A 24,928-nucleotide genomic window follows, 5' to 3' on the forward strand; every position below is an offset into this window, starting at 1 on the left:
AAAGTGACGATTAAGCAAAATTGGGACTACTAATCAGGAGATTAAGCACGATTATGTCTAAAAAAGTGATCGATTCCTGTTGTTTGATACGAAATAAACAATATTGATGCAAGTTATACGCGATTTTAATGGAGGAAAAGAGCTGGATTTGTAAAAATTAGGGTTTTGGGGTTGGGGATGAGCATACAGCAAAAGGAAAGAAAAGGTTTTATTTGTTTTTATTTTATTTTATTTTGTTTAGTTATATACTCTTTATTAAAGGGGGATGATTCTCACACACACATTTTTGATCCTCACACACCAATTGATTATTATTAGAAGAGTAAAAGGTTAAAATAGATGTGTGAGGATCAAAAAAGTGTGTGTGAGAATCATCACCCTTTATTAAAACATAATAAAATTAATAACACTAAAAAACATTTTTGTATAAAATAATGTAATGTTTTTATTTTATTTAATAAAATGTTATTTGTATTTATTTAAGATATTTAAATAATTATTTTAAATTGATTTAAAGTTTGAAATGGAGTGTATGATAGTGAGTGTTTAGTGAAAGGAATGTGAAAGAAATGTTAAAGTGTTTGTACTGATGTGGCGCTAATGTGGCAGGGAAAATGATAGTGAAAGAGTTGTACCATAGCAAGTGGCCTTATATGTTAGAAAAACCACCAGATACACAATTAATCATTAACTACACCAACACTAAAAAATGTATATGTTAACATAAAACAACTGCACTATAAATCCTACCTTTGGAAAAAATCTTTTCATAAAAAAACAAACGAACAAAATATAAAAAAATAAAAAATAAAATACATGAGGCTCAGATCCTTGTATAAAATCAAGCAAGAGATCATGAATCGTCATGGCTGCAACCTGTAGATCGCCCCGCCAAGATAGGAATTCATTTTTCACATTGCTCAACTCAACTCTGGCCAATTAATCATCATAGCCTAAATTTTTAAACATTCTTTATGTAAACCTCACTTATCTTGATATTAATTGGGATTTGTGAGTAGCTTCATAAATTTACTTCGATTGTCTACAAACAGAGATGCTGCCATGTCCGAGGACTGCAACCAAAATACGCATAGTGGATGTCATGTCTGAAGACGGTAGCGAAGCTGCTCGAAACAATCTAAAGTCATTCAGTAGAACTAACGGCCGTCACCTCCCACCATCATCAGGGACCTGCATTTAGTCCAATAATTTAGAGTTTGAGAAAAAAAAAAAAAAAAAAAAAAAAACCTCAATGTTTGACATGTTGGAATAATGTTCCAGCAAAAAAATGTATGCACAAACTAAAACAATATCATGACAATTCAAAACACCCATATTATGAGACAATTACTTCATTTCTAAGAGACAAAAGAATATATAAAAAATAAAGCCATAATAGATTATGCATCATATGACTTTCTTGCATCATATTTGTTTACATAAATGTATCGATATCTTAAATTTCGAAGAATTATATACCAAAAGTGAAGTAAAATGGATAGAAACAAAACCATATATGTAAAAAAATCCCATGTATCAAATAAACGTACATAACTTACCATAAGAGTATCTAAACCTCATCCTACTAATTTTAGAATTCACTACAAAGGAAATGGGTCTTCATGGGTTATCCGGATATGTACTATTGAACCAAATTTCAAATTATATAGCTGGCGAGTAGTGAATCTGTACAATGATTTGTTATGTAGATTGTTTAAAGAAAATATTACATGTGTTTACTTATCTCTGCGATTGATATGTCTCCTTTGACAAAAAAGTCAATAGTACCACTGTTAAATATGTAAAAACATAAAAATAACACATGTAATCTGTAGTTAATATTAAAATGCTATAATGATGATGTTATTATTAGACTAATTCTTTTATTAAGAAAAAATCAAAAAGAAAAAGAAAAAAATCGAAACATGGTGAGTGATGTCATTAATCTAAATAATTTTGAATTAAAATTAAATTTTATTAATTAATTATTATTATTAAATTTTATTAATAATTATTTTAATTATTAAGATTAAATAATTTTAAATTATTTTAATTAATTATTTTGAATTGAATACGAGAAGTTATAAAAGTTAAGCAAAAGGAAACCAATTCTAAGTTTATATTTTAATTTACACTTTAAAATAAAAATGACAACCAATATTATCTCTTATGATTGGATTTGGATTGTTTAATATGCATTTTAGGTGTTTGATGAAATGTTCAGCTGACGAGTTTCTTTGGTCGGACTATGTGATTCCACGGGTCATTAAATTAAATGACTTTAACATTTACGTTTACTTAATAACTAAAACATATCATTAAACTGTTTCGTTTAAACAAACTCGTGGTTCCACGGGTCATTTCACTAGTAGATAAATAAATGGTTACCGAGGTGTATTTTTACGGCAATAGCATTGACGACAACGGAAGCAATAATATTGCATTTCCGTCGGCATGTATCAAAAGGAAAAAATTGGAATCAATCGCAACCATAATCCTAGACGGGCAGATATCGGTGCCAACATATTACAGCGGTGGTTACCAACAAATAGGGAATCAAAAACCCAAACGTCACCGTCGATTAGCAAAAAAAGTAGGTGGCGGCGATTAAGGAAAACAAAAGCGAGTGTAAGCGGTGGGGATCCCAGCAAAAATAACAAATGGAGGAGAATGTTCCAGATAAAGTGCACATAGCAAAAAGACGAAAATATACCCTTGTTGAATTAAAAAAATGGGGTGAACAGTAAAAACATAGTCTATAATGATATATTTATAATTTGTGTTTTTCGTTGAATTTGATTAGGGTTTTTAATTTGGTTTTGGATAGGCTTGTTTGTTAGGTTTAAATTTTATTTTGATTTTGATATGAAATGAAAAGTGAGTTGCATGTGACTAATCAAACAAAGAAGGAAAATAGAAAGGAAATGATGAAATTACTATCTTGTGCAAGGCAAGTGATTATTTTTAGCAAAAACATTAATGATTGTTGCTGACAGGGACCATCCACACCATTTTATAAATTACTGGAACTAACCACCTCGAAAAAAATATTCATAGACCAATGACTTCATATGTAAATCAAATGACCAATTTTCTATAAAATAATTGGTTTGCACATGATCCATGTGGAGGAAATTTGAATCATAAGGTATGCAATTATAACTAGTTTTATATGTCCAATGTTTGACCACCGTTAATCGATTTCAAAATTTCTGCATTGGATCTGATAAAAATGTAAATAAATAAATATCAAATAGTAATTTTATATTGATATATCTTGAAAAATACATTGGTGTACACAACTTAATAGAGAATTGATATGTCAACCTCTTACTTTGATTGATTGATCTACTATATTTGTTCATTAACGGTACAATACAAGTATTTATTTATTGTATGAGTGTGATGTATTTATTAAATAAAGTAGTAAAAATATCACCATCAAACATAATATAATTAAAGATGAAATAAAAAGTTAACATGTGTATTTCATGCTCTAGTCATTGGAGAAAAATTATCCATGGGTTCGTCATCCGTCAAGATCATTGGGTTTAAACTTAAAATTTGTATGAACATAGAACTACAAGATTCAAGCATGTATCGTTTACTCTGAACTATGTTTATCGTACACATTTGAAATTTTCCAACACATTACCGTTTTAGAAATAATTCACAAGTGGAATCTTCCAAAAATACTATAAATTTTGATGGTGTAGACAAAGACTAGTTTTATCATATATATAAATATAAATAAGCCCTCTTTTAAATTATTAGTTTAAATTATTAGCTTAAATTTAAGACTAGTTTTAAATTATTAGTTTAACGTCAATTTTTTTTCCTTCTTTATTTAATTATTTTATTTTTTATTTTTTTGAGTTTGCACATGTAACCTCCTTTACATTGGTTCTCCACTAGTGAGTAAATTTCCTGAGTGACAAAGCCCCGAGAGACGAGACCAGTAACCGAGTGAATTGCGCACATTGACGCCTCCTCTCGCCATGTGCCCATTTTTAATTCGATCTTGAGTGTTACGAAGATTCGAACCTGCTCTCATGCTAGTATTTCTTTAATGCAATGTAATATAAACTAATGAAAACATTTTTATTTTATTAACTAATTTTCCTTATTATTTTAAAAATAATAATAACTTTTCTATTTTTTGAAAAAGGTTAAAATATAAATAAAGACACTTAAAAAGGGGAAAAGACAAAATTATATCTGTTATGCTGACATTAACATGACATCAGTCCAGTGTTGATCATTCATGTTTGTATTTTTGTATATTGTTGAATATATATTAATAATAATAATGGTGGTAATAATAATAATAATAATATGATAATGATAATCATAACGATAACGATAATGATAATGATAACAATAATGATAATGAATAAATAATAATAATAATAATTATATAATAATAATATAATGATAATAATAATAATAATAATGATAATAATAATAATAATAATGTTTTACGGAGTAGTTTAATTAGATTAATTATAATTATAATTATTATATTATAGTGATTCTTAAATTTTTAAACAATATGTCATGAAGTGATTCAGTTCTCATTTATTTAAAGGAGAAAATTTGATGATGTGCTACCGTGACGTTGATGTGACAATAAAAAATTTAAATGACCTTTAAGTCTCGCTAATAAATCAATAATCTAGTCACTATATACAAAACTTAAGACAAAGTTATGGCTAATGGCATCCTTTTAAATAACCTGAAGACGACCGTTGTTTTTTATGTCATCAAAGTGTCTTTGTCTAGCGATATTTAGGTAACTCATTAACTTTAAGTTTATGAATTCGAGTCCCCTGGTGAACCATTTTTAGTTGTGTGTGTAAAATAATGTCTTTCAATCTTTCATGCCATAGGTACGAATCATAGTCACAAGTTTGGTATTTATACATTCATTTGTACTAGTATCAATTACAATCCCTTGTTCTATTTATCAAATGTCTGCTCACAAATCACCGATTGCAATACTCAACTCGGACGGTTCATGTACTCGTTTCGTGTCCCTTCCTTGTTCGCTTCCCACACCTGATCCAAATTCAAATACTCGTGTTCTAAGCAAAGACATAACCATCAATCCCGTTACCAAAACCTGGGTTCGAATCTATATCCCAAAACAAACACTAACTAACACCATAACTCCTATACAAAAGCTTCCTTTAATCGTTTACTACCATGGAGGCGGTTTTGTTATCATGAGTGCATCTACAACTGTTTCACACGATTTTTGCAACCAACTAGCGACTCATTTACCTGCTGTTATTGTATCCGTTGATTATCGGCTCGCGCCTGAGCACCGCCTCCCTGCAGCTTACGACGATGGGGTTAAGGCCTTGAATTGGGTCAAGTCAACGCAGGAGCCATGGTTGATTGATTTTGCTGACTTTTGTAATTGTTACCTAATGGGAACTAGTGCAGGTGCAAATATAGCTTACCATGTAGGACAAAGTTTGTCCTCACGGGTTAATGATGGTGAGGTATTGAAAATCAAAGGGTTGATGTTACATAATTTGTTCATTGGAGGGGTTAAGCGAACCGAATCTGAGATTCAATTGGGTAATGTTGGGCAGTTGACTTTGTCCCATAGTGATACGTTTTGGGATTTATCGCTGCCTGTTGGTGCGAACCGTGATCACGAGTATTGTAATGTGATGGCGGGTAGTGTGGTTCGGGTGATGATGACGATTCGTGATGGGGATTTATTGATTGATCGTCAAATGGAGTTCGCTAAGATGTTGGAATCAAAAGGTGTAGAGATCAAGTGTATCTATGGAGAAGGTGATCATGGGATTGAATATTTTGATATGTCTAAAGCTGTAGAATTGTTTGAAGAAATATCAAATTTTATGTCTAATGTTGATTAATAAATAAATGTTGGTACAAGCGTTAACTAATATATTGTGCCTTTTTTTTGAAAACGAGTTAGTTTACTATTGTTTAACGCTTAATAATTATGATGAAAGATGATTGGTTGTAATGATTAAATATCGCAGTTATGTTTCATTAATTTGTATTAGTAGAAATCCGCACGCAGTTTCGGTATTAATTGATGAAACAGGTGATGTTTCGAGAGCATATGAAAGTGCAAAACAAGGAAAGATATTGTAAAATTATTTTCCGTGTAAATTATTAGTCAAATGAACCGTATAATTACGAGTTTATTTAAACGAAACAGTTTAATTTAATGATTAATGATGTGTTTTAGGTATTAAGTGAATGTAAATGCTAAAGTCAATTAGTTTAATGACCCGTGGAACCATGGATTCCGACCAAAAAACGTGTCGTTGTTTTTACAGACATATTGATATACTTAACTTAGTCAGAATAAATGAACTACATTTATTTTCTCACCACCATCTTTCAATTTTCATCACAATTACTATTTTTTTGTCATAAAAATTTACATTACAACTTTTTATTGAGACATGTAATTCGCATAAATATGTAACGTAATTAATTTCGTAAAGAATACTCATATTTGAATAATAATAATATTTAAAAAAAATTAAAATACAATTATTATATAAAAGTTTTATAATATGTTTCAAAGCTTGTACATATTAATGGGGTGTTTTGTAAAAGATTATACAATTTGTTTTAAAGTTTGTACATATTATCATAGAGATGTTTTATCATAATATTGTACATAATGATTCAAATATTGTACATACGATAATTGAGGTGTTTTACCAGAAGGTTGTACATAATGATTAAAATATTTCACAGGTCATGGAGGTGTTTTATCATTAGGGGCTTATAATTTTTCTCCGTATTTTTGAATATTTTTTTTTTAAGTTTGAATACTTCTTATTAATAACATTATCATTTTAGAGATTTATATGATATTATAGACTATAGATAGATGTAACAAGCACGCAGGTCAACTGACAATGGCGAGTTTACTTAGGAACCTGTGGGGTTCCGGGACCCCGCTAGTTACGAAATTTTTTTTACAAACGATCATTAAAAAAATTATAGGACACCACTAAATATAATTGTAGGACCCCATATATTTTTCAAGCATAATATTTTATGGTATGAGCCACTAAACAATACTTAAAATATACTCCACTTACAATTTTATAATATGAACCACTAATAAATACGGATTTTATATATATATATATATATATATATATATATATATATATATATATATATATATATATATATATATATATATATATATATATATATATATATATATAAAGAAAAAGTGAAAACTTTTTGTTTTTGTTTTCTCATACAGGGTAACACTAACATACCTTTTACGCTTTTGTTCAACACTACAATACCTAATTACGTTTTTGTTCTTCAATTTTTGACAAAATTAGAACTACAATTTCAATCAGTCATTCATGTATATGGTATGGTTCATTCTTCCTATTTTTATTCTAATTTTGCAACTCTCCATTCTTACATGTAACTTATTCTTTTAAATATGTTTTGTGGAATATTATTCGTTATTTTTTTATGGTGTTTGTAATGACCCGATCCAATCCGACCTGACACATTAAATATTTGTTTAACTTTATATTTAGTAGATTGAATATACGATATTTTTGTATTAATGATAAGCTTTTGTTTAATGGTGTTTGTAATGACCCGATCCAATCCAATCTGACCCGACCCGACACATTCAATTTTCGTTTAACTAAGTTATCGAAAAAAAGATTAGGACCCCATTATGCTACGATCCTAGAATCGCCACTGTCAACTGATACAAGCATGGGTCATGATAACTCGGCCCGTCATCTTGAGTGAAGCCCAAGATATAGCCCAGTAGTAACCCAAGTCGATGGATTCATTTTAGTGATCAAATTTCTAGCAGCTGTTATGGAATAAAAGGTGGGTGAACGAGTGGATGTAGGTAGTTAGCAATGTACCTCAATTCATGCATATAGGCAGCCAATCATGTTTGACCATGTACCTCAATTCTGTTTGATGATAGATTAGCGGCCCAACTCAATTGTGGGCTTGGGTCCGTTAGGGTTATAGGTGCATTAGGGTTTCGTATGTAATCTATATATAGTGGCTTAATAATACAATATCTTCACGGGGTTATCATTGTCTAACATGGTATCAGACAGGCTTGGGTCCGTTAGGGTTATAGGTGCATTAGGGTTTCGTATGTAATCTATATATAGTGGCTTAATAATACAATATCTTCACGGGATTATCATTGTCTAACGAATTCTACATGAGAGTTAATTACTAGAAGTTTATTACGTAGCTTATGAGGGTACTAGGAGTCGTGGCCGAAAACCACCGTTTTTCGCCATTAAATTAATCTGACACGGAATTCCGGTGACGTCGACTCCCGTCCAGTGTTAAACCGGCGTTGGAGTCCGCCGTTTGCTCCCACCGTCGCATATGTGGCGGCGTTGATTCTCGTTGTGTTTTATTCCATTTTTTTTTCTTTTTTTTTTTCATCACTTAATTATCTTTGTTTTTGGAAATTATAGGTGATGAAAGTGAAGATGAGAGGAACTAAGGAAGAAAGCTGCTAGAAAATACCTTTTATATTTTAAGGTGTATAACTAAAAAGCTAGGCCAAAATTTGAGCCACCTATCATTTATTTAGTTTGGGCTAAATATAGTAAATATATATATATATATATATATATATATATATATATATATTGTTGTAAGATTATAAAAATAGCAAAAAATAGGGCGGAATATTTTTTTTAAAATTTGACCTATTTTTGTTGAAAAATCTTTATAATAATTATTATTATTATTTATATTACTTTTTTTGTTAGTTAAATAAATCAAATAATAAATAAAAGTATAAACATAAAATTTAAAATGAATTAGACACTGAACGATTCCCCTATTTTGGCTTCAGTATTAAATTTCAGTGTCTTAGAAGACGCTGAAATTAGACACTGAGTTTGGACTAGGGATGGCGCTAGGGATGGCAATGGATCGGATATGTATCGGGTGATGTCATATCCATATCCATATCCATTTAGTTTTTGTTCATCTATATCCATATCCATATCCATATCCATTTAATTTCATGTCATCCATCCATATCCATATCCAACGGATTAAGCGGGTTAATGGATATCCATTGGATATTCAAATAATGTTATATTATTTCTTAATATGCGATGGAAACAAAAACACGGTATAGCAAAAAAAATACAGCATGACATAATTAAAATTTATCTACAAGAAAGTGTAATCTTCATCGAAGATAGAACACAATTTCTTGAATTTACTATTAAACATAGATTAAGAAAAAATGAGTATGTAATATGTATGTTTATTTTGTTAGATATATGTATTTTATTATAACATATCATAGTTTTTTCATTTTAAGGTTGAGAAGCAAAATATAAATTTAATGGTAAATGAATTTAAAATAGTAAATATGTAAGCATATATCTATATTGATTGTAACGATCCGACTTTTTCGACTTATATTTTTGTGCTATATTTTCACGAAACTGCGTATTTGTGCATACTGAGCTAGTTTATGCTCTGGGATCTTATTTCATAATAATTACTTTCGTTAATACCTTACAACGTGCTATTAAGTGCTTAATCACTTAAGTTGATCCTCGAATGCTTTTATGACCGTTGGTGTCACTTGATGTTTAAAGCGAGCTACGTACTTGGTACACGTTTAACTTTTATCATAATTGGAAAATTATGACTACGTAATACTAATTGTTATTTTCTAATGAAAATTACTTGGCTTATTGGTTGCTTAATTACGCTTAGTAATTTACTAATGCACACTAGTTAGTCTTATTGGACTTTCTACCTTATTGGACTTAAGCTCACCCTACTCTGGCTAATAGACTCTTAAATTAGCCCAACTTTAATAAGTTTATGACCCATATAAATGTAAGACAAAAACCCATTAATATGAGCCAACGTACTAGCATTTTTGTTAACCATTACCACACATGTTGCATGGGATCTCAACAATAAGCACCACCTTTAGACCAACACCATACAAAAAGCAAAAAGGTGTCCCCTTGTCCCCCCATTTGGTCGCAGGTTTTGGAAGACCACCACCACCACCACCACACTATAAATACAAGCCTCTTTCACCCATTTCATACTTGATCTCATTCACATTTTACACACAATTGCTCTCTAGTTCTCTATTTAGTCTTTCTCACACTAAACATTGTAAGTTTTAAATTTTCTTCTTCTTCTTCTTCTCTTCTTTTTATGCACGACATCATCATCATCTTCATAAGATCAAGCTTTTTAGCTTCTTGATCTTGTTATATCTTGAAGATTCAAACTTTGATTTGAATCCTTCAAGAACATGAAAGATTCAAGCTTTCTAGCTTTGAATCTTTATTATTTTAATGGATCTAAGCTTTATAGTTTAAGATCACTTTATTTTTGTTAAAAGATCAAAACTTGTGTTTATGATCTTCATGTAACTTGTAGATCTAGCCTTTTGCTTTAAGGATCTTCAAGAACATTAAAGATCCAAGCTTTCTAGCTTAGGGTTTCATTATTTTGTTTAGATCTTAGCTTTTTAGCTTATGGTCTCATTAGTTTCACTAGATCTTAGCTTTCTAGCTTATGGTCTCATTAATCTTGTAAAGATCCAAGCTTTCTAGCTTAGGGTTTCTTAATAATTGAGATCTAAGTTATTATTGTAGAACTCACTTACTTGGAACCTTTTTATGATTTTTATGGTGATAAAATCAAGTTTTCATTATCTCATATGATGAAGATGCATAAACTTGTGTCAAAAGGACAAAGGCTGAAGCTTTATTGTGTTTATGCAATAAAGAGAAAACCTTGATGTTCAAAACTTGTAGAATGTTAGCTTTTACTCTTAGTTGTGTGTTGATGGTTGACACTTGGTCAAAGTGATGCTAAAACATCAAAAAGTTGTACACTTGAAGCTTACATGCATCAAGGATGAGAACCGTGATGAGCATCAAGCACCAAGAAACCCACCGGAGCACTTGTTTGCTGTTTTTTGGCTCCTGATCAGACACCTAGGACTTCTGGAAAACTGATTTTCAGATAGTTTGGTTCGATTAGATGACTTTTCGTTTAGGACTCGCCTAAATCCGATATACGGTTTAGGATTTATAGCCTTCCGAAAAACACTACGCCTTTGTAACGACGTACTGAAAATTCTAACCCACTCGCGCTTGAACCGTCACCACGGTCAAACAACATCGAGTTAGGATCTAAAAATTTGACAGCAGTACAAGGACTAACATACGGAGCTTTGGCTACTGACCACGCGTCTTTTCAGTTTGTATAGAGGTCATAGCAGCTGTCCGAAGTCAGCCTTTTGTTTCGATCTCTATTCTTGTTGAAAACTTACTTTATCTTTTACGAATGATGATGATGATGATACTTAAACTAAATTTATTCACTTCTAAACTTTTGGGGACAATTTACTGACCTAGTAACCTTTGACTTAGGCTGAGGACCTTTTGGCTCGACCAACTTACTTGTTTGGACCGACTTACTACTAGCTTACATTGTCGTATCGATTTTACCGCACATTCACTGTGAGTTATAGCTTCCATTTTTATTTTAACTATTTTTGGGACTGAGAATACATGCTCTTTTTATGTTTTACATACTAGACACGAGTACTTAAACTTTATATATGTGTGGGTGACATAACAGCACAAAGATTCCCCTTAGCTCGGTAACGTTTAGTCATTGCTTTATGAACTGGTGAACGCGAATCTTAGATATGGATCCATAGGGTTTGACATCCCCACTCGGGCTAGTCGCGCTAGCATTCAACGAGTGTTTAATACTTCGTAAACAGACGCACTCGCCAAGTGTACTTTTAGGGGGTAATATTACGTTAAGTTAGTTACCGGGTGACCACGGATAAGCATATACTTTTCATATTGTTTTGAATACGAAATCTCGTGGTCTACATTACATTAGTGATTACAAACAAACTATAGCTCACCAACATTCGTGTTGACTCTTTAAGCATGTATTTCTCAGGTGCTTAGACGTTGTTGCCTCCGCTGTTAGACTTGCTGTTATAGTCTTGGTGTTAGACTAGCTGTTACAGACTCGCTGTGTTAGACTTCCGCTGCATTAATTAGAGATGTCTCAATCATGGAACTTTTATTTTGCATTCACAACTTATGTTACATTTGAACAATGGCTTTTTAATGACCTTTGTGTCACGTACTTATGTTAATGATTTCTATTCGTAGAAGCACGTTATCTTTGTAAAACATTTGACGTTGGTAAAGACGTCACCTTTTCATGAATGTAAAACTTGTTTTAAAATAGCATGTAGTATTGTACCGTGTAATGGACCTGTTGTTGATGATCCGTACACGTTGATTTTGTACGGGGCGTCATATTTGGTATCAGAGCATTGGTTGTAAGGAATTATGTTGCATTAGTGTGTCTTGACCGAGTCGAGTAGGATTCACTAATAGGACTAATCTACAACTTGCTCGTTTACTTGTTTCTGCGAAACTACTGCATGCTACTGCTTACTTTTACTGCTATATGAACTTGCTGCATGCTACTGCTTACTTTTACTGCTATATGATCTTGCTGTATACTACTGCTTATTCTCGCTACTGCATGCTACTATCTATTTTTTGCATGATACTTCTGTTTGATTCTGTTATAATTGCCATGCTATGTACTGCTGTAGATGATCTAGGCTGCTGTAGTTACTATGCATGATTACGTTCTCGCTACATGTCTGTTATCCGCTGTACCAACTTGGAAAATTTATTTTTCCTAGTTCATATGTTTTTCTGAACCCTTTTCCCACTCGTCTAACTCTAAGAACTAGTAATGTAATCCACCTGTTACTACCGTTCCACCGTCCCAGAGATCGAAACATTACTTCACGCAATCTAGGAAGAGTACCCCTCGGATTACACGCCCACTAAAGTTGATCCTCGGAGGAGGAGATATGTGAGGAATTGTCGGAGTAACTGCACCTGCCCCCCCCCCCCCCCCCCCCGAGCTCACCCTAGTTAGCCACGTACAACGTATGAACATTATAAGGTTGTTCAGTTTCCGTAAGTTGACCCGTATCCCGTACGCCTTCATGACCGTCACTTATCTCTTTCATCCTTCACCACTGCTCGACGATTTAACGACACTTCGAGACTTAGGTCCCTAACACTCTTAGGCATTGGAGAAGTCGGGAGGACATCTCCTTTCACAAGGTCATAGTGTCTTCCAATGCTCAGCCATAACCAAAGATTTGGGAGTCACCTCAAGACATATCGTATTACTACTTGCTACACGTACAACTCGACACGAGACCCAGATTGAATTTCTAGAAAGGAACCTAATGACATTACCTAAACCCGAACATTTTGAAGAAATTTCGGGACATTTAGGCATTGATGCATGACCTACGGAATCTACGTACCCACACCGAGAAACCTTTAGATTAATTATGTAGATTTTGTTTTGAGATAGCATAGATAAAGCACCGTTAAATGAAATTGAGTAGAACTTGAAGTGATCACGTTACATTGACCATGTGGAGTGATATTGGAATGAACGTACGATTTAGTACAATATAATGACGTCAGGCCAGCGTGATTATATTGAAGTAAATCATGCAGAAGTCCCAATGTTACTACGTAAGGAATATGAAGTGACTCAAAGAAAATTTTGGTAGGAACCACTTGAGTATACGCATTATGGTCTGTTAGAGGTAGGGAAAGAATAACCACTTAGCCCAGATACTGTACAAGGAGGGCCTTAATTGTAGAATTGATAACCCGAAAATTTGTTATAGATATAGACACCCTGGACTCTTAAGAAAAAAGTTCTCAAATAGGAAAAACATTGGACTTACTTGCGGTAGAGCAATCATTATCTCAGCTATGGAGACTCGCATGGATCCTGATTACAGTTAGGGTACGATTCGTCACAACATTTTATTGTCTCGAAGTTGTTTAATACTAGAGTGATAGAAACCTTATATCTAAGGACCCTAGTGTTATGACTAATAAGCCATTAACAACCATAAGAGTTAAGTATTCTATAGGACAAGCAAATGGTAAGCTGGCAGAGATAGAGGAATAATTTAAGGTAGTACCTTAAAATTAACAGGTGGGTCATTTGGAGATGACCTCATGTCAACAAAACTTGGAAGTTTTAAAGTAATAGTTGGAAAGGATTAGTTACCTACGCACAAGCAGATGTTATTTGAGAAGATTGATAGAATTTTTCACGGTGGTATAATAAGATTTGGTCGGAATGAACCTTAAGATTAACCTAACACCCATCAATTTGAGAAGCTTGATGTAAAAGTTGGAATGGACTTTATGATTCACCTAATATTTATCAAGTTAGGAAGCTTTGATGAAATAGTTAGAACGGACTGGCTTTCAAGGATGAAATCGAAAGTTATTTATAGTGAGAAGATTTTTCGTATGCCTCGCAAGAATGGCAAACCATTAATAGTTTACGGGGAGAGAAGTAGCCCGAAATCCCATAATAGGAGTGGGAAGGAATAACAATGGATTTCATCATGAAGCTACCGAAAACGGTAGGCGGTTATGACACTATCTAGGTTATTGTTGACCGTCTCACCAAAACTACTCACTTTCTAGCTATGAAAAAAACCGGTACAATGGACAAACTTGCACAACAATACATAAAGGAAATTGTATCCCATCACATCAGCGATTCAGATTCTATATTAAAGACTACCCAAGAATCTTATTTGCTACTCATTCTTACGCGACTCTAAAATCCTAACTTATTCTGAGAGATTTCTTATTTGAAGATAATCACACCATCATCCTTCTTACTTCGATATTAGTCATACCAGTTCAAAAATTTTCCAAAATCAATGGGTGGTTAATTCTCATCCTCATACTCTCCCATTCGTATCTTACTTATAAAAAACAACTTCACACTTAAGCATTTTTAGTCAAAGGACTTATACCCTACTAATAGTCATTAACCACATTTAAATTCAACAGTTTTCACTACCTCATGACATTGTTACTCAAATATCACCCGAAATTTTTAAAAATCTTTTACTCGATCCACATCAATCTTTTTCCAATTTATAACCTCCGAAATATGAAAATATTGTTTGTAAAAATTTTATACACACTATTTTACTGTGCGATCCTCTCAAAGTTTTATAAAAATAAATTTATTTTAATTGCCATTCGTGCAAATTTTTGAAATCGTATATGTTATATAAAATAAAGTAAATAATTACTTATTTTTGACTAGTACATATGAAATTTTACTTTCACTTTTACAAATTAATTCTTTTATTCAAAAGATATTTTACTTAGAATAGTACATGTTGTACATAACTCTAGTTTACTAAGAACTTCGTTTCTTTTCTTACATTGTCACCTAAAACGATTTCTATAAAAATTTTCGTTGCTTATTATATAAAATTTTTTGTTGCTTATTCGTATCCAAGTCATCATGAAGACTTTACAACCGTCGAAACTGAGAGATTCATGTGTGTGATAATGGCACTTACTACCACGTCATGTAGAGCCTTCGGGCATCCACTAACACTTAAACCATTCAAAAATTATTGCGTTACCCCAAGGATCTTATTTGCCACACCTGTTGGAACGATGCTCTTTCTTCCATAACTCTATGTCCTGGCTTATTCCAGGGGATTCCCATTTAGTGATATTAACACCATCAGTATTCTGACTTAAATATAAGCTATAACCTATTTGGCATTTTGCAAAGTCAAGAAGCGATTAACTTCTCGTCCTCATGCTCTATCCTTCATACCTCACTTTTTGGCAACGGCTTCGCACGTGAACATTTTTGGCCTAAAGACTTATGTCCTAATAATTATCAAAACTACATTTAATTCATTAGTTTTCATTACCTAGTGACATGTCACCCGATGATTTAAGGATTTTTCACTCGATCTTTTTCAACTCGTAACCTTTGAAATACGAAAAACTATATTATCACAATTTTTACACGATGTTTATTTATGCGGTCCTCACGAGATTTATGGACAAGTGAAAGTAATAAAATTTTTCTGTCACTTATGCGATTTATAAAATCATATATGTATGTATAAAATTAAGTTAATAAATTTACCCTTACTTATTTTGGTTAGTACATACTAAGTTATACCTTCAAATTATTTAAAATTCGTTCCTTTAATGAGTCATTTAACTTAAGTCAAATAGTTTTGGTGCAAAATGGTACACGTTGTACATACTTCTAAATTTACTAAGAACTTCGTTCCGTTTATGTTGTCACATCAAACGTTTAAAGGTTTTCCAAAAATTCCTTGGTTGATTTTATTAAAGGTTTTCGTATTAGTTTACACCATGTATGGATCTCACTTCTTCTCGTCCTCCGTTTAGGGATGAAGCTTACCATAAAGATCTTTGTTAAAACCTCTTAAGCCACTTTGGATGACAGTTTTATAAAATTTGTTAGAAAGTCTTTGCGCACATGAAATGTTCCTTTTAAGGTTTGACATGGCAAAAACGCGGGCCGATAAATCAGTTTTCTAAGGTACACTCAGTGGTCACCCTATTGTAGGAAAGGCACTAGGTGGGTTTCTACTCTCAATATTTCACGGCTAATTATCCAGTATGATCCAGTATGGTGAGGTACAAGAAATCATTTTTGGGATTTTTTTCACTTGGAGTAAACCATTCTTTATGACCAAGGGTTCACGTATCTTCACATCCGTGCATCCCCTTAAGTATAAGGATAAATTCAGATCAACTCGCTCGTTGTACGAAGAGTTCACTCACGTTCAAAGATCACACCTTTCGTGCGATTTCCTTTCGGAAATGTAATGTAAAATACTTTAAAAATCTATGAATCTTGTTATCCTCTTGGAAGGGACTGCTTAAAACATCTATGAAACTCATGTGGTTACTCTATATATTTCTTCCTCTGTTAGTTGCAACTATGCTCTCCTTCTGAAATTAAGGGCTTAGTAAAATCCCTGGCTAACACTATCCAGACATCAAGTCGCATGGTTGTGATCACCATGTTTTCCATTCTATCTGTCAGCTTTGTATTGCGACATAAGCGCTCAATGTTTTAGATGAGTTTGGTAACAATGGTGATGCATTTCATGCATCCAGCTTACTGAAGATGCCTGTAAGGCTAAAAACATCATCTTTCCTTTTGTGGGTATATATTCAGATGACATATTCATGTTAACAGGGAACGAAATCAATTTGTTGATGTTAAGGTCAAGAGACTTAATTAATGGCATATACCTATTCTTACTTTTATACGTCCAAGTACCTTTCAAGGTAAATAGCTCACTTCTGAGCCCACGAGTCTCTCGGAACTTTGATACACTCCTTCTTTTTCAAATTCAGTACCGTTGTTGGCCACTCCTCAAAATTTCGGGACGAAATATTCGTTAACAGGTGGGTAATGTAACGACCCGACTTTTTTGACTTATATTTTTGTGCTCTATACTTTCACGAAACTGCGTATTTATGCGTACTGAGCTAGTTTATGCTATGGGATCTTATTTCATGATAATTACTTTCGTTAATACCTTACAACGTACTATTAAGTGCTTAATCACTTAACTTGATCCTCGAATGCTTTTATGACAGTTATTGTCACTTGACGTTTAAAGCGAGCTACGTACTTGGTACACGTTTAACTTTTGTCATAATTGGAAAATTATGACTACGTAATACTAATTGTTATTTTCTAATGAAAATTACTTGGCTTATTGGTTGCTTAATTACGCTTAGTAATTTACTAATGCACACTAGTTAGTCTTATTGGACTTTCTACCTTATTGGAGTTAAGCCCACCAACCTCTAGCTAATGGACTCTTAAATTAGCCCAACTTTAATAAGTTTATGACCCATATAAATATAAGACAAAAACCCATTAATATGAGCCAACGTACTAGCATTTTTGTTAACCATTACCACACATGTTGCATGGGATCTCAACAATAAGCACCACCTTTAGACCAACACCATACAAAAAGCAAAAAGGTGTCCCCTTGTCCCCCCATTTGGTCGCAGGTTTTGGAAGACCACCACCACCACCACCACACTATAAATACAAGCCTCTTTCACCCATTTCACACTTGATCTCATTCACATTTTACACACACTTGCTATCTAATTCTCTCTCTAGTCTTTCTCACACTAAAAATTGTAAGTTTTAAATTTTCTTTTTCTTTTTCTCTTCTTCTTATACACAACATCATCATCATCTTCATAAGATCAAGCTTTTTAGCTTCTTGATCTTGTTATATCTTGAAGATTCAAACTTTGATTTGAATCCTTCAATAACATGAAAGATTCAAGATTTCTAGCTTTGAATCTTCATTATTTTAATGGATCTAAGCTTTATAGCTTAAGATCACTTTATTTTTGTTAAAAGATCAAAACTTGTGTTTATGATCTTCATGTAACTTGTAGATCTAGCCTTTTGCTTTAAGGATCTTCAAGAACATTAAAGATCCAAGCTTTCTAGCTTAGGGTTTCATTATTTTGTTTAGATCTTAGTTTTTTAGTTTATGGTCTCATTAGTTTCACTAGATCTTAGCTTTCTAGCTTATGGTCTCATTAATCTTGTAAAGATCCAAGCTTTCTAGCTTAGGGTTTCTTAATAATTGAGATATAAGTTATTATTGTAGATCTCACTTACTTGAAACCTTTTTATGATTTTTATGGTGATAAAAATCAAGTCTTCATCATCTCATATGATGAAGATGCATAAACTTGTGTCAAAAGGACAAAGGTTGAAGCTTTATTGTGTTTATGCAATAAAGAGAAAACCTTGATGTTCAAAACTTGTAGAATGTTAGCTTTTACTCTTAGTTGTGTGTTCATGGTTGAAATTTGGTCAAAGTGATACTAAAACATCAAAGAGTTGTACACTTGAAGCTTACACGCATCAAGGATGAGAACCGTGGTGAGCATCAAGCACCAAGAAACCCACCGGAGCACTTGTTTGCTGTTTTTCGGGGTCTGATCATACTCCTAGGACTTCTAGAAAATATATTTTCAGATAGTTCGATTCGAGTAGATGACTTTTCATTTAGGACTTGCCTAAATTCGATACACAGTTTAGGATTTATAGCGTTCCGAAAAACACTACGTCTTTGTAACGACGTGCTGAAATTCTGACCTACTCGCGCTTGAACCGTCGCCACGGTCAAACGACATCGAGTTAGGATCTGAAAATTTGACAACGGTACAAGGACTCACATACGGAGCCTTGCCCACTGACCACGTTTCTCTTCGGTTTGTATAGAGGTCGTAGCAGCTGTCCGAAGTCAGCCTTTTGTTTCGATCTCTATTCTTGTTGAAAACTTACTTTATCTTTTACGAATGATGATGATGATGATACTTAAACTAAATTTATTCACTTCTAAACTTTTGGGGACAATTTACTGACCTAGTAACCTTTGACTTAGGCTGAGGACCTTTTGGCTCGACCAACTTACTTGTTTGGACCGACTTACTACTAGCTTACATTGTCGTATTGATTTTACCGCACATTCACTGTGAATTATAGCTTCCCTTTTTACTTTAACTATTTTTGGGACTGAGAATACATGCGCTTTTTATGTTTTACATACTAGACACGAGTACTTAAACTTTATATATGTGGGGGTGACATAACAGCACAAAGATTCCCCTTAGCTCGGTAACGTTTAGTCATTGGTTTATGAACCGGTGAACGCGAATCTTAGATATAGATCCATAGGGTTTGACATCCCACTCGGGCTAGTCGCGCTAGTATTCAACGGGTGTTTAATACTTCGTAAACAGACGCACTCGCCAAGTGTACTTTTAGGGGATAATATTACGTTAAGTTAGTTACCGGGTGCCCACGGATAAGCATATACTTTTCAAACAAATTATAGCTCACCAACATTCGTGTTGACTTTTTAAGCATGTATTTCTCAGGTGCTTAGACGTTGTTGCCTCCGCTGTTAGACTTGCTGTTATAGTCTTGGTGTTAGACTAGCTGTTACAGACTCGCTGTGTTAGACTTCCGCTGCATTACTTAGAGATGTCTCAATCATGGAACTTTTATTTTGCATTCACAACTTATGTTACATATGAACTATGGCTTTGTAATGACCTTTGTGTCACGTACTTATCTTAATGCTTTCTATTCGTAGAAGCACGTTATCTTTGTAAAACATTTGACGTTGGTAAAGACGTCACCTTTTCATAAATGTAAAACTTGTTTTAAAATAGCATGTAGTATTGTACCGTGTAATGGACCTGTTGTTGATGATCCGTAGACGTTGATTTTGTACGGGGCGTCACATTGATGTATTTGTAAATGTATTTCTGGTGCAAATGGATATATCCATGAGTGAAATTTTTCATCCATATCCATATCTGTATCCATTTCAGTTCATCTATATCCATATCCGTATCTATATCCATTTAAGTTCATCCACATCCATCACGAAGTGGGTGGAACGGGTGGATGTTCATCGGATCGGGTGACCATTGCCATCCCTAGATGGCGCCCGCGGGTAACGGGCACGGGTTTTATACACCCGCGACCTGCCTGTCGGGTTCCTTTTTTGCACGTTGAGACACGTTACCCGCCCACGGGTAAAAACTTTTCGTCCATGCCCATGACCCGTGGACAGCCGTGACCCGCTGGTAAAAAATAATATACAACTTTTTATTAGAATATCCAATTAATTTTATTAATTATAAAACCATATGTACAAGCTATATGTATAATAAAAAAAATTAAGTTTTTTTACTTGTATATAATATTATATTTTTAATCATTATTTAAATACTAGTAAAATAGCTTTTAAATTTAGTAACTTCAAGTATTAATTCGTGGGTAAATTAAGAAAAGTCTCATGTATTCACGAGACAGGTTTTACACGCGACGGGTAGTATATACCCGCAACCAAGGTTGTAAGAGACGCGAGTCGAGGACCCATCGGCCATGCCTAAAAACGACGTGTCGGACGCAATGGGGACGCAACGGGCGTTGACTAATGTTGACTTTTTAAAATTTTTTATTAAATATATATTTATATATAATATTATATAGATCAAATCTTAAAATATAAATTATATTTACTATAAACATGAACAACTAACAATTATTAACAATATTATAAAAAAAAATTTGACGGACTTTGACCGACTTTTTCCGAATTTGATCGACTTTTTTCGACTTTTTTCGACTTTTTATCTTTGACCGACTTTTTACTAATGACGCATCTGCCATGCCTAAAAAACGACGCGTCGGTCAAGTCGGCCGACTTTTGCAACACTGCCCGCAACCCAGCCGCGACCCGTCGGCAAATATAAATTTTTACCCGTACCCATGCTCGCGGGTACGATTTTATGATTTTATTCGCCCACTGCAGATCGGGTACCCGCGGGTCACGAGTTTTTTCTCGCCCGTTTCCATCCCTAAGTTTGGTGTCTCGACTCCCTGTGCTATTATAGTTATTAGTAGCAGCAGTATATATATATATATATATATATATATATATATATATATATATATATATATATATATATATATATATATATATATATATATATATATATATTGTAGCAGCAGTATATATATATATATATATAGTTATTAGTTATTAGTAGCAGCAGTATATATATATATACTGCTGCTACTAATAACTATATATATATATACTGTGCTATTATAGTTATTAGTAGCAGCAGTGTATATATATATATATATATATATATATATATATATATATATATATATATATATATATATATATATATATATATTGGTTTGATCAAGGGATAAGCAACTTTTGGGGTACAAACTGAATAAGTAAATATGAGCCTCCCATATCATAATTTTAAAGAAAAACTCTAATTTAATATGAAAAATACGGAGGGGTAATATGGTCATTTATTAAAAGTCTGAATACTTCTTTATTTTAACGAATCTTGTACAGAGAGTATCACACATCTATCGCATTTACATCAAAAACCTAACATCACTTCCAATTCATCTTCTGTACATATGACCGTACGTTTCTGAATCGCTAATTATCGGATCGAAAAGAATCGATTCCTGATAGCAGATTCGACTGAATTTGATTGATTTAAACAAACAATGTCTGTGATTGTGTGTGGGAAGAGATCTTGAAGATTTAGAAATTTCGCCTAATTTTGCTTCATGCTTCTAAATAACTTCGTTACTTTACTTCAAATTCTCTGGTTCGGTTTTCACCGTTTGTTAATTCTCCGCCGTCTCCGTCGCTCGTCGATAAACTCCGATCGGTTTTTCCATCCATGGATAAACAGGTTTGTTTTATTGATTCTGTATATCCGTAATTGAAAATCTAAAGTTTTTCCGTTTCAAATTTGCAGACTTGTATGTGTATATTGATGCTAAATTGTTGAATTATTGTAGTAATAGTTTTTTAATCGATTGAACACTTGAAATATATGAATCAAGTAAATAAATTTGTGGAATTAATATTATATTATGGTTTGATACTTATAAGGCTGTCTAGTAGTTGGATTGATATATGAATTAGCAAATTTTTATTCAGTTTTAACGGTTTAAATTGTAAATAGAGACCTTACTCCTGATTGATAAGATTTTTATTATTGATGTGCATTTACATAGTGTCAATACTTGTGTGTCAACCAGCATGAATTAACTCTACTTTCCCATGATAAAGTAAATCATTTTGAAGTACCAACAATATGCTTTGATGTCCACCGTTGTGTGTAATACAGGCCTGTGTATTGTAGTGTCAAGTTGTTTTACATTGATTGATGTTACTGTACGTAAAGGTGTTTGTGTATGCTCACTCAAATTCATCTTCTGGAGAATGGGATCGTGTTCATCGTTCTTCATAAACTCGAGTTGTTTTGGTTCATGGATAAATTTGGAACAACTTAGCAAAAAGTGTGACTGTAGAGTAGTTCTCATTCGGTTCAACTTATTGAATAATAGTTTTTGATACGAACTTCGGATGTGTAAAGTAGCTACTGCATTCAAGAACAAATCCGTCATATGTGGCATGGCGTGGTAGAGCTGTAAGTGGATTCCATCTTCTTTACTTTACTGTTTATAGTCATAAAACTAGAGTCTACATCCTAAATTAGACTAGTACACGATACACGATTAAAGTATCGATCATGCATACCACCGCTTAGTTGAAGTTTTGTAATTATTAGCCGAGCTGATGAAATTATTTTTTAACAAAAGTGATGATACTTTAGATTCAGTGTAAGTGTAGAGTTGTTTTCATTCATCACCTTATTTTTTTTTATCATTCATCACCTTATTTTTATCATTCATCACCTCTTTTTTTTTCATTCATCTAATTTTTTTTTATCATTATTCACCTCATTTTTTGGCAAATCTTTTATCATTCATTATATTCTTTTTTATCCATTATTAAATCTTTTTTAATCATTGACCCCCTTTTTATCATGCATCACTTAATTTTTATCACTCATCACCTTCTTTTTTATCATTCATCATCACCTTTTTATCATTCATCACCTCCTTTTTATCATTCATCACATTATTTTGTCATTTTTCGCTTATCATTCATCAGCTATCTTTATCATTCACTGGTATTTTTATCATTAATCGGATATTTTTATCATTCATCGGGTACTTTTTATCATTCATCACGTTCTTTTATCATTCATCTTTTATCATTCATCAACTACTTTTATCATTCATTTGGTATTTTTATCAATTATCGGGTATTTTGATTAATGATAAATGCTTGATGAATTACAATGTTTTTTGATAAATGAGAAGTGTTTGATGAATGATTACATTATGATGAATGATAAACGTATTCTGATAAAAGACAAGTGTTTTTTATATGAATGACAACAATTAGATAAATGATAATAGTTTGATAATTGAGCATTTGGTCTAGTGGTATGATTCTCGCTTTCGGTGCGAGAGGTCCCGAGTTCGATTCTCGGAATGCCCTATTCTTTTTTTTTAAAAACTAATCATATTATATCAACTATTTGAAATTCCACTACTTTTGTAACTATATTAAAATGTTTGATGATATAAAATATTTTAATGCTAAGATAATCATTTTGTGATGAATAGGTATTGTTTTCTTATGAATAATAACCGATTTTTAAAAAATGATAACTATAACTATTTGATGAAAAATAATTTAGATGAATGATAATTTTTTCGAATGAATGATAAATGTTTGATGAATGATAATTGTCTGATGAAATGATAACTATTTGATGAATGATAATTGTTTTTCGATGAATGTTAAATGTGTTTCGATGAATTATAATTTTTTTCGATGAATGATAATTATTTTTCGATGAATGATAAACATTTTTCGATGAATGATAAATGTTTGATGAATGATAAATATTGTTCGATGAATGATAATTGTCTGATTATAATTGTTTTTTTATGAATGATAAATTTTTTTCGATAAATAATAAATGTTTTTCTGATGGTTGGTGGTGGTTAGGGTGGTTGGTTGTGGTGGGTGGTGGCGGTTGCTAGTGGTGGTTGGTGGTGGTGGATGGTGGTGGTGGATGGTGGTGGTGGTTGGTGGTGGTTGTGGTTGTTGGTGGGTGGTGGTGGTTGGTGGTAGGTGGTGGTGGTACGTGGTTGTTGGTGGTGGTGGTTGCTGATGGTGGTGGTGGGTGGTGGTCGTGGAGGTGGGTGGCGGTGGTTGGTGGTGTTGATTGATGGTGTTGGTTGGTGATGGTGGGTGGTTGGTGGTAGGTGGTGGTGGTTGTTGGTGGTGGTGGTGGTGGTGGGTGGGTGATGGTGGTGGTGGTGGGTGGTGGTAGTAGTTGGTGGTAGTGGTTGTTGGTGGTTGTTGGGGGTGGTGGTGGTGGTTGGTGGTGGTGGTGGTGGTTGATGGTGGGTGGTGGTGGTGGTGGAGGTTGTGTGGTGGTGGTGGATGGTTGGTGGTGGTGGGTGGTTGGTG

At 33.2% G+C, this 24,928-nt stretch overlaps 1 protein-coding gene across 1 annotated transcript; it reads left to right on the top strand.

Moving 5' to 3' along the window:
* Window positions 1-4,967: 4,967 nt before the first annotated feature.
* Window positions 4,968-5,894, top strand: LOC139889609 (carboxylesterase 1-like). Its single transcript, XM_071872552.1, has one exon. It carries the CDS (start codon window positions 4,971-4,973, stop codon window positions 5,892-5,894), a length of 924 nt encoding a protein of 307 aa, XP_071728653.1. The 5' UTR covers window positions 4,968-4,970.
* Window positions 5,895-24,928: the final 19,034 nt, after the last annotated feature.

This window comes from Rutidosis leptorrhynchoides, chromosome 2, assembly GCF_046630445.1.
Source record: "Rutidosis leptorrhynchoides isolate AG116_Rl617_1_P2 chromosome 2, CSIRO_AGI_Rlap_v1, whole genome shotgun sequence".
Classification (NCBI taxonomy): Eukaryota; Viridiplantae; Streptophyta; class Magnoliopsida; order Asterales; family Asteraceae; genus Rutidosis; species Rutidosis leptorrhynchoides.